This window comes from Nanorana parkeri, unplaced genomic scaffold (assembly GCF_000935625.1).
Source record: "Nanorana parkeri isolate BGI_ZX_2015 unplaced genomic scaffold, ASM93562v1 scaffold1361, whole genome shotgun sequence".
Lineage (NCBI taxonomy): Eukaryota > Metazoa > Chordata > Amphibia > Anura > Dicroglossidae > Nanorana > Nanorana parkeri.
In genome coordinates this window covers 44079-55784 of record NW_017307629.1, presented here as the reverse complement: position 1 = coordinate 55784, position 11706 = coordinate 44079, and the positions used below count along the sequence as shown (strand labels likewise).

Sequence of the window (11706 nt, the reverse complement as noted above, 5' to 3'; positions counted from 1 at the left end):
CTTAGAGAAGTTGCTTTTAATTGTCCTTAAAGACTAATTTACATAGACACTGCGTACTTAGATGACCTCTGTTCTGCTTCTCTCTTTGTGAACAGGACAAAACCAGAGCAAGCCACTGATAAGAAGAAAAGACCATTGATCCATATGTTAATCCAAAAGTCAATGTTATTACTGGCTTGTGTGTCATTAATCTGCAGAATAAAATTCCTCTCTAGCACGGCATTATTAGCACTGATATATAGTGTATATACGGCATTAACAAATCATATTCCACTATTCAAAAGGCTGTTTTCACTGTGTAACCTGGCTGGTTTTGTAGCAGCCTTTCCTCCTCTCCTACTATATTTTCTACATACCGCCCGGGACATTCACTGGGCTTCAGACAGAGAATGGCCATTTTTTAACGTGTGTTTATCATTTCCATATTTCCCAACAGGTCATGTTCGAGGATTTTCCTCAGTGCACACAGTTACAGTTAATACAATTCCAGCAACAATGATTTAATCACTTGTGCTCAATAAAATACATTCTATGATCTCTATCTGTTGGCAGCATTTAAAAGGAACTTATTAGGAATGGGATATGGGAGCTTTATATTTGACCTGTTTTTGAATGAACACCTTCTGCATCAAGTTATGCCTGTCCTTCTTTTCAGCTATTTGGACACCAATAATAGCTCTCATAAACCATACCCGCAGGTTCCTTTACCTTCTGGAATCAAGAAGGCAGCACAATAACATCACTGTTCCCCCTTATATTAGGCACATGAGAAGATGGTGGTTGGATGTGCAGACCCAGTTTTACCATCAAGCTACCATTTTCTTTCTACAGGTATTTCTATAGACTTGACCATTTGTATATCTGGAGTATGCTTTCCATGCACTAAGTAGAACAACCACCTAGTCTATCTACTGATTATCTCAGGGAGAAGAAAAGTATCACCATGAAAATTGCATTTTCCCCAACTGGCCCAGGGTATGAATTGTAATCTAGAGGTAGCCATATGTGGCCCCATATATGGGCAGAATGGAAAATAACCATACAACATCTACAGCTACCGTTTGCTAAGTGATCTGACAATGATAAGGTGAAAATAAAAGTAGTCATCAGACCATGAGGACGATTTAATAAAGTAACGGAATCTGTTCATCAACACAGAATTATGTAGAAACCATAAGCATTGTTACTGTAGTTCAAAAGCTTGCTTGTCAATAGCAAGCAAAGGTACCATAAAAAAGGTAGCAAGCTGAGATCCCATGAAAAAGGTAGCAAGCAGAGATCCCATGAAAAAGGTAGCAAGCAGAGGTCCCATAAAAAAGGGAGCAATCAGAGGTACCATAAAAAAATAGCAATCAGAGGCCCCATCAAAAAGTAGCAAGCAGAGGTCTCATAAAAAAGGTATCAAGCAGAGGTCCCATAAAAAAGGTAGCAAGCAGAGGTTCCATAAAAAAGGTAGCAAGCAGAGGTCCCATAAAAAAGGTAGCAAGCAGAGGTCCCATAAAAAAGGTAGCAAGCAGGGGTCCCGTGAAAAGAAAAGTAAGCAGAGGTCTCCTAAAAAAGGTAGCAAGCAGAGGTCCCATAAAAAAGGTAGCAAGCAGAGGTCACATAAAAAAGGTAGGAAGCAGAGGTCACATAAAAAAGGTAGCAAGCAGAGGTCTCATAAAAAAGGTAGCAAGCAGAGGTCTCATGAAAAAGGTAGCAAGTAGAGGTCCCATAAGAAAAAAGCAAGCAGAGGTCTCATAAAAAAGGTAGCAAGCAGAGGTCCCATAAAAAATGTAGCAAGCAGAGGTCTCATAAAAAAGGGAGCAACAATGTCATCTCACTCCTCTCCTTGATGTAATCATGCTCCTCTTAAAGGAGAACTAGGGGGTCAGTGTTTTTCCCCATAGTTCTCCTTAGGGTAACGGGAGGACACAAACTAGCGTCCTCCCGTTACCCTAAGCTCAGTATATAGGGAGCTACAGCTCGCGGTATACTGAGACGCCGCAGCCGGAGCGGATCCCGACGTAGATGACGGGATCCACCCAGCTGCGTGAGTGACAGCTGGCTCTGCCTATCTAGAGGCAGAGCCAGCTGTACCCGCCCCCTCCCCCGTCCGTTCCGCCAGTCAGCGCTGGCAGATCAGAGCCGGGAGAGGGGAATCCATCCCCTCCCCCTGTCACAGCAGAGAGCAGTGACAGGATCGAGAGGTGAGCGAACCTGCTATGTGTTCGCTCACCTCCCGATCTACTGAGCCGACCTGTGACAGTCTCATTGTCACAGGTCGGCTAGAACTATGAGGTGAGTGGAAATCACTCATCTCATAGTTCTCCTTTAATGATTATATTTAGGGCTGTTACTGATTAAAACATTTTGTGTTCGATTAATCAAAATGTTTTTTAATCGATTTCATTTTGATTAATTATAACGCACATACAGATCCAACTACATTGGCCTACACACATACAGCACAGCAATGAAGTAATAAAATGAAATAGGATCACACTAATCCAGCACGTTATTAATCTCACGTGCCCCACTCAATATGGCCGCCGCTTGAGTGGGGCAACTCAGAATAATAACGTGCTGGATTAGTGTGATTCTAGTTCATTTTATTACTTCATTGCTGTGCTGTATGTGTATAGGCCAATGCCTTGGCTGGTGCTCGTGCAGAAAGTTTCTTGGGCAAACTCACCGGCCCAAGTGGCTCCGTAGGCTAACGAAGGGAAGGGGGGAGGAGTACGGTGACGTCACGGACATCGACGTCACCGACATCGACGTCACCGGACTCCTCCCCCCTTCACTTCGTTAGCCGACGGAGCCACTTGAGGGAGGAGTCGGGTGACATCGATGTCCGTGACGTCACCGGATCTCCGACGGGACTCCCGGAAGCTGGCGAAGAGGTGAGTGTTTTCATTAGCGATCAAAAAATGTTTAATCGATCAATAAGATCAATTCGAGAAATAAATCGTTAATTTCCACAGCCCTAATTATATTACAGTAGTTGCTCCCAGACTCATACCACTTAAAGCTGAATTACAGGCTCAAAGCTAAATACATATGAAATACCTATAAGCTAGCTGTTTTACTTGCCAAAGGATTTGTTTTTCTGAATTCCAGTTCTGAAATTAACGTGGCAGCATCACACAGCACTGCCAGGTGGAGACTACCACTTACTGTTTAGGAATACAGCGATGTCCTCTCTCTACACTCCCTCATCATCATCATCACAGCTTTCTACTATTGAAAGTGCAACAGAACACTGATGATGTCATCTTTTTGCTCACTCTGCTTTCTCCTTCTACCAGTATGTTCCTTGTCAGCATATTTGCATGCAGCACAGCTGACTGGCTCTCAGTCCTGCCCCCTTTCCCAATCTGAGTATTGCTCTATAGGAGAATGAGGAAGACAGATACCAATAAGATCCCAGTAGCTACATTAGCTGTATTTTTTTTTAACTGCCTATAATGATTTATTAAAGAATACCTAGCTGCATTAATTGGTGTCTTTTGTATCTACAATGTGCATAGTTTTTAGGTACCATCCTGGCAGGATTGCCCTGTATTTAGAGCTCTAGGTCTTGCACTGATAACAAGAGGCCTAAACACAAAACAGTTGAATTAAATCGAACTACTCTGGCTACATTCTAGTCAGGTTTTATTTTCTTGTAGTATTCCATTACAATGACAGCTACATATGTAAGAAAGAATAAAAACTTCAAACGATTTTAATCTTTTCCAAATTAGTGGCTGTGATGTGCATACAGGACCCTGTGCTAACTCAGATGTCAGTCCATACTGATAGCAGGCAAGATTTTATCCTACGTGCTGTTCTCTGCCTTGAATACGGGTGATAAGTGTGAATTTTTGTTTCAGACAAAAATCCATTGTCTTGTTCCTTATCCAAATTTGTCACATCAAGGACTTGGCACCAAGTCTGATGCCAAGACCGAGCTTGTGTATTTGTCTCGATAACCAGACATTTTAATACCTCCTGGCAGATGTATGAGATACTTTGTGTAAGCAAAAATTAATCTTAAAGCAGCATGGTACATAGTCACTGTAGAAACTGTATATTTCTTATGGGTAAAAGGGAACTTCATGTTTAGTATATCAAGGGAGACAATGTCTCTGATTTCTTACACCTATAAAACGTACAGGCAATGGTGCAAGGAAGGACTCAACACGTGATCATAAGCATGTTTTTAGGAAATCCAATGTATCTTTGCTTCCTAAGTAACTGGGGCCTCCAATGGTGTGCTCCTTTTTTCTTTCATGAACCAGCCCCAATTACTCCATCATAACTAGAATAAAACAGTTTTATGATGGCTTAGGTCCAGTTAAACAGTTGTGGAGTCCATAAAGCCGCACAACTGTTTAACTGGACCTAAGCCATGAATACACTGTTTTATTCAAGGGATGATGGAGTCATTGGAGCTGATCCATTAAAGAAACAAATAGGAGCACAACATGGGAGCTGTTGCCCATAATGGTCAACCAGAATTCTTGCTTCATTGTCCCATAAGATAAACAATGAAACCTGATTGGTTGCTTTGGGCAAAAACTCACCATCACTACACAGATACAAGTGTAGCCTTTTATAACTATTTCAGGTCAAACTATTTAATTTACTACTGTTGGCCAAAACTGTAGAGCTAGCTCTTCTTAGATAGATTCCCTGGACATTAGAGAGGCAGGCAAGGGCTGGTAACGTTACAAAACACATACCCTAAAACTATAGAAAGTAGGGATGCACCGATACCGGTATTTTGGTACCGAGTACGAGTACCGATAATTTTTTTTCGGTACTCGCCGATACCAATTACCGAGTAACGGAAGTCCCATTCAGGAAGCCAGGTGGCGTGTAATGACTCGCCACCTGGCTTCCTGATTAGCCGGGAAGCCGGGCAGCGTGTAAAGAGTCGCCACCCGGCTTCCCGATTAACAAGAAAGTCCCCTCTTACCTTAGTATGTGCAGCCTGTCATCCCCCGGGGCCTCTCCAGCGAGAACGCGGCCTTCGTCCGGTACCCAGCCGGAGCCGTCTAGCCGGCCAATCAGGAAGCCGGGCGCCGTGTAATGACGCGACGCCCTGCTTTCTGATTGGCCGGGAGGCCGGCTCCATGCTCTCTTGTCATGAGATGACGAGGGAGCATGAAGCCAGTTTCCCGGCCAATCAGAAAGCAGGGCGTCGCGTCATTAGACGGCGCCCGGCTTCCTGATTGGACGGCTCGGGCTGGGTACCGGACGAAGGCCGCATTCTCGCTGGAGAGGCCCCGGGGGATGACAGGCTACACATACTAAGGTAAGGTAACCTTACCTCACGAGGCCAGCTTCCGGTCAATCGCGAAACCGGGCAGCGTGTAATGACGCGCTGCCCGGCTTCCTGATACCGGAAGTACTCGTGCTAGGCATCGGAGCATTTGGGCGAGTACGAGTACTTGCCCAAATACTCGGAATCGGCACTGATATCGATACTAGTATTGGTATTGGTGCATCCCTGATAGAAAGCAAGTTCTCTGGTTTTCCAGTCTTGGGTTACATGTCCTGGAGGTGCGGCATCATGTACTGACTTCAGCGGTCTTCAGTAAAAGTGAATTAAGTTTCTGCCGATCTTGGATCCCACAATACAGAGCTACTAGGGGTCACATGGCCTAGCATTCCTGCCTCAGAACATGTGACCTGGACCACAGAATCTGCTTTTTACAGCACTGAGGTGTTTATGGTTTTACTACCTTTGGTCCACCTTTCCAATTCTCAGGCAGTCTCTTCTCCCATAGGCTCCGGTGCTCTAAGGACTGGTGCCGTCATCACGTCTTTTGCAGGTCCACTGACCTGCATTAGACTTGAGGATGCTAAGGGACATTCCACAGCCAGAGTGGAAGGCGGAGAGAGATGAGCACTGACTGCCATGGGAGCTGGGATCAGGTAAGTATACCTGCTTTATTCCAGCCCCTAGACCGAAATGAGCACTTAAAGGAGAACTATGAGATGAGTGATTTCCACTCACCTCATAGTTCTAGCCGACCTGTGACAATGAGACTGTCACAGGTCGTCTCAGTAGATCGGGAGGTGAGCGAACACATACCAGGTTCGCTCACCTCTCGATCCTGTCACGGCTCTCTGCCGTGACAGGGGGAGGGCTGGATTCCCCTCTCCCCGCTCCGATCTGCCAGCGATGACTGGCGGAACGGACGGGGGAGGGGGCGGGTACAGCTGGCTCTGCCTCTAGACAGGCAGAGCCAGCTGTCACTCACGCAGCTGGGCGGATCCCGTCATCTACGTCGGGATCCGCTCCGGCTGCGGCGTCTCAGTATACCGCGAGCTGTAGCTCGCGGTATACTGAGCTTAGGGTAACGGGAGGACGCTAGTTTGTGTCCTCCCGTTACCCTAAAGAGAGCTATGGGGAAAAACACTGACCCCATAGTTCTCCTTTAACTCTTGCAGTGTGGGGGAAGTCGAGAGTTCTTCTTCATGCATTAAAATGCACCAAAAATGCCTCAACAATGTGCTAAAATCCATGTACATGTGTTTTTCATGCACTTTCATTAAAGTCTATGGGGCCATGCACTATGTAGCACCAAAAGGCACATGAACCTTTTAAATATTCACACTGCACCATGTTGCCTTGATGTCAATGGACATACAGTAAGAATGATGTGATCTCCATTATTCTGGATTGCAGGGTGATGCAGACGCAGGACACTCGTGTGAACAAGGCCTTATATACACATTCATATTCTAAACAGTTACTCGTTCATAACATTGCATGCATACTAACAGTGTGCAGAATAGCTGAATTCAGCCTATTTTCCTTCAAATCAGCCTAGAAACAAGATGGGGTCCCTACAACAAGCACTATTGCCTGCATATGGACTTTGTCTCTGTTTATTATCAATGAGTTTGAAGAGATCACTGGATGACTTCCACCATCAGTGTCAACTCAATCAGAAGAATTTGTCAGTTCACTGTTTTTTCATTTACAAGTATATATTTGCATGCAGATCCATCAGAATAATGCAATTCAAGAATTGTGATTTATAGATTGTAAAATTATCTGCAGACTGAACCCATCTGCATTTCAGTATTCAAACAAGAATACTTACTCTTTGCCTAATTTACAATTGAATTAACCAATAAATACCCTACATACAAAATTGGTTTCCTCCCAATGTGTAAAAAACAGAGGTGAGCAGATTTGGGATTCCAAGTGTAGGGATTGGGATGTTATAGTTGTTCACATATATCAATCAATGACTTTTATATCTTTCATGGCTGCAACAGCAGTACAATCTCTATGCTGGATTTTACACATTTATAATGGGGCAGTCTCAGTCCTCTTGCTGTATTCTCTGTGAATGAAATAAACGAAATATCCCACAAAGACTGAAATCACTTTGTAATGATCACAGTAGGTGGTTGTAGATGAAAGTCCCCAAATGAGATAGCAAATCTAGCAGGTGATTAAATATGATAGCTTCCCCTAAATGGAAATATCAGTTGTAGGTGGATGGACCCCTTATGATTACAATATGTTTATTTTAAATTCAATTTCCAGCTTTGCATCTGTGACAGGAGCTACCCTCTAGGGCAGTGTTCATAGCACTAAAGAGTGCACCATTAATAGGTCAATCCACACACAAAAGTGATATTTTAGTCATAAGTAAAGCCTGGGGGACTGACTTTTTTTTCAACTCCTGGCTTTTTTATGCCTTGGGCACTCCAATAGTAAACTTTCTGTGGCATTATATATAACTTTGTTACTGGCAGCCTTGGAATTTTGTATTAAATTAAAAAAAAATCTAACTCCTCATAATGGCCACAGTAGATGTGTACTCAAACTGAGATATGTCACCAACAGAGTTCTTGAGAGATATAAAAAAGTATCAGTTGGTTTACCACTCTTGCATCTACCAAAAATTGAAATTGGGTGCGATGATTCTTTAAAACACTAGGCAGCTCCTGCGTCAGAGGGTGTGGCCTTCCACAACACATGGGTTGCAGCAGCAGGAGATAAATGCACTGGTGCCTTGCTGTACCAGCTCAATTTGCCTTAGTAAATTACAAAAATCAGAGACAGCCTCCCCACCTCCCATTCCCCTCCAGACATATTGTGAGCATTAATAGCAAAATGGCCCATTAAATCCATCCCAGATTCTATATATAGAGCACATCCACCTTTCCAACAATAACTCCTTGCAGGATCTCTTGCCTCTATGTTAAATTGACATCCCCTTCCCCAAATCTTATCCTATTGGAACAGCACAGAATATAAATACTGTGTTTGCCAGATAATATGTATGTGATATATTTTGTAACTCTGACTTGCAGTGCTATAAAAAAGATAAGGAATAATTGATTGTGGCAACTGAACATACAAGCAGATATCAGAATATGTGAGAGGAAGAAATGTCTGAATGGGAATGGGTTCATGGGGTCCTATGGAAAGGCTATCTCTCCCATGCAGGTCTGACTGCTGGCTCTCTAATGTGTTTGTCATTAATCTTTCCTCCCCGGGGATCGCTTTTTTGTAGTGAGATAAGCTGGAGAAATTTTCAGCACTCCATGATCGGACAGCTCCCATCGCAGCCACAATCCCACTGGGGTCTCCGAGCCATTGTCAGTGATAACCTGTGCCAAGTCCCAGATTGCTGTACCACGCCTGCATTACACGGATGATTAGCACCATGTAATTAAGTGCCATAATGAAGTGCTGTTGGATCTCCATCAACGAATACGGTCATCTTTAAATGTCATTCGTAGCTTGGATTGAAAAAATAAATGTGTCTGTGTGTGTGTATATATATACACTGTAGATGTCTATATATATATATATATAGATATCTATATATATAGACATCTATATATATAGACATCTATATATATATATAATATATTCATTTAATTTTAGTGTTTCAAATGTTTCAATATTTTCCTTTTACATCTTCAATCACCACAGTACCTTAAATACCATGTTTTATCATTTAAACAAGGGTGTTATCTATATTCAATCGGCAACATTAATTAGTTAATATAGTTAACTTTAGGGCATATGAATAAAGCTTTAGCACAAGGATAATGATCTTTATTTTAGCCCATAAAAACGATATTTTTCAGACATAAGGATCATGATCCTGGCGTGTTAGCTTTTTGAATGAAGTCACTAAATGGTGACAGTTTTGTTACTTTTTTTAACATATGTCTAAACTGAGCAGACTTTGTACAAAACAAATTAAAGGCTGCCAGCATAATTCATGAGAGGGAAGACAATGGAAGGGGATGTAAATAAAAAGTTTTTGCCTGTGGCAACTGATTAGTTTTAATGGCAAGTAGAATAAGTAATCTAGTTGCAAAGGATCAAATTCGTTATTTTTATATGACTATATCAAGTATGCATGTAAGGGTTTCAGAACAAATCATCACTTGTAATTGGAGGAAAATGTTTTTACTCATTTGGACTGATTTATTAAAACGTCAGAGAAGAGGAGCACCAACGCTGAGTTTCTGGTCATACAAATCAGGTTTCAGTTTATGGAAAACGAAACAGGAATTAAAATTGTTCACTTTTGTGGTCATTTTGTTAAATCCAATATTAATAAATATTCCTTTGCAGGGTGTGTCTTAGAACACTGGCTGATGGCCATTATTATTTTGCATGATCTGAATAGATAAAATAATTATCAATGATTTGGCATATAATATATATACAGTGTATATATATATAATGCACGTCCTGTAGACAGTAGGGATTTGTGAAAAATAAAGTCACTAGAAAGTCGGCCTGTTGCCCATTGCAACCAATCAGATCTCATTTCTAGCATGTAACCTGCATTAGAGAAATGACACATGGAATCCAACTGTGAGCTAAGGGAAACTCCTTTCTTTTAAGGCCTGATCATTGAGAAGTCTTGGGGACTAGTAAGTAATAGTAGTTTTGTGTATTCCTTTGTCATTACCATTCAGCTCGGACCTTAACAAATTGCATTAAGCCACAAGAAAAATAAATAATCCAAGCCCCTCTGTGGTAGAAAAAATTATATCTATATTCTGTGCAGATAAGTATTTGTAACACAAAAAAAGATAAAGAAAAATAAATCTGCACATGACAGAGCAATTAAATGCCAATTTTATACATGAAAAACAATTGAGAAAGCCTTTTTGTTTGAGATCATATTCCGGTCGTATATGACATGGCTAGCCCACTCTTTCTGCATCCACTAGAGGGCGTCCTGACCATTGCAGGTCCCTGGCAAAGCTTGTCGGTAAGTTTAAAGTGGAAAATATATTTAATGAATTTGATTTATTACAATAAATAAGATGATGTAATGGCTTAGCTCAGGCTTTACTTGTGTCACATCGCACAAATCATTATTCTACCTGCTTTCTCTCTTTTAAATAGACATGGCCCCTGAATCATTTATTTGGCAAGTTAAGATTTACACATCAGGCTGTTGGTGGTAAAAAAAAAACAATTTGAACCTACCGCAAATCTTTAGTCCCAGCTTTTTCGTACACCCGTGAGCCACCCCACACCAAGTGTCATAAGCTGTAAACAGAATACAATGTATAAGACAACACTCAACACAAGACTGTTTGACAGCTTTGTAACATACATTGTTCTTGTTAAATCGCTTCACCATACAGTTAAATATCTCGGTGAAAATGGACTGGCAATGAAATGTCGGGCTATATGACCTAACAGCACCTGGTAATTAGGAGTGCTGGGAAACTACAAATCCCAGTATAGCCTTCTAGTTGTTCTGTAGTATGGATGCATGAAAAATATATAAAATTCGCTTTACTTTCCCTCCCTTCTTGCCTTTGACCACCCACTCTTTCTTTGTCATCTTTTCCCATCTCAGATCCCTCTACTTCTACTCCCTCCCTTTCATCCTTTCTGCCACCTTTCTCCTACTCTTCTTCTTCCTCTTTCTTCCTTTCTTCTTCCCCTGCCTCTCTATCACTTTCAGCTCCGTCCGTTGCCTTTCTCCCCCCTCTATTTCTTCTTTGTCTCTCACTTCCTCCGTTCTCTCTCCCCTTTCTCCTTTTTTATATGTCCCCTTCTTTCCCTCCTTCATCTCCCACTCTCTTCCTTTCACCTTCTCCCTTTCTCTCTCTCTCTCTCTTCCTTCTTCTCCCTCTGCACCGTTCCCACCCCTGCCTCTATTTCCTTCCCCTTCTTCCTTTCTTCCCCCCTTCCTCGTTCTCTCTCCCACTCCATTTCCTTTCTTCTGCCTCCCCCCCTTTCGCTGTCTCCCCTTCTTTTTCTCTCCCTTTCTTCTGTCCCCCACCCCTTTATTTACCCCCTTCCCTTTCTCTTGCTCTCCCTTTCTTCCTCTACTTATCTCTTTTTACTGCCTCTTCTCCAACCTTTCTTTCCCCTTCCTCTCTCTTCCATCCACCTCCCACCCCATTTCTCTCTTATCTCTATATTATTTCTCCCTCACCCACTCCTCTTCCTCTCTGCGCCCCACAACTCTTTCTCACTCTCACACTTACCTCTCTCCTCACCCCTTTTTCCCTGGCCTACTACCCATCTCTCTCTTCCCCCACCCCCCACCTCTCCCCGTCTCCCCTTGTTTCTTTCACTTTCCCTTTCCTCTCCCACCCCTCCTCTCTCTGTCTCTCTGATTCCCCTACCTGCATTCTCTCCTCTTTCTATCTGGCCTCACACTTCACTTCCCTTTATCCCCTCTCCTCACCCCTTTCTTATTTATGTGATGCAGATCC

At 42.5% G+C, this 11706-nt stretch overlaps 1 protein-coding gene across 1 annotated transcript in view; it reads right to left on the bottom strand.

Moving 5' to 3' along the window:
* GAD1 (glutamate decarboxylase 1) overlaps window positions 1-11706 on the bottom strand; it is a 65697-nt gene that overhangs the window by 49373 nt on the left and 4618 nt on the right. The window contains exon 2 of the mRNA XM_018569580.1: window positions 10460-10522. Within this exon, the coding sequence (XP_018425082.1) occupies window positions 10460-10522 (63 nt within the window). The remainder of the gene's footprint in view (window positions 1-10459; window positions 10523-11706) is intronic.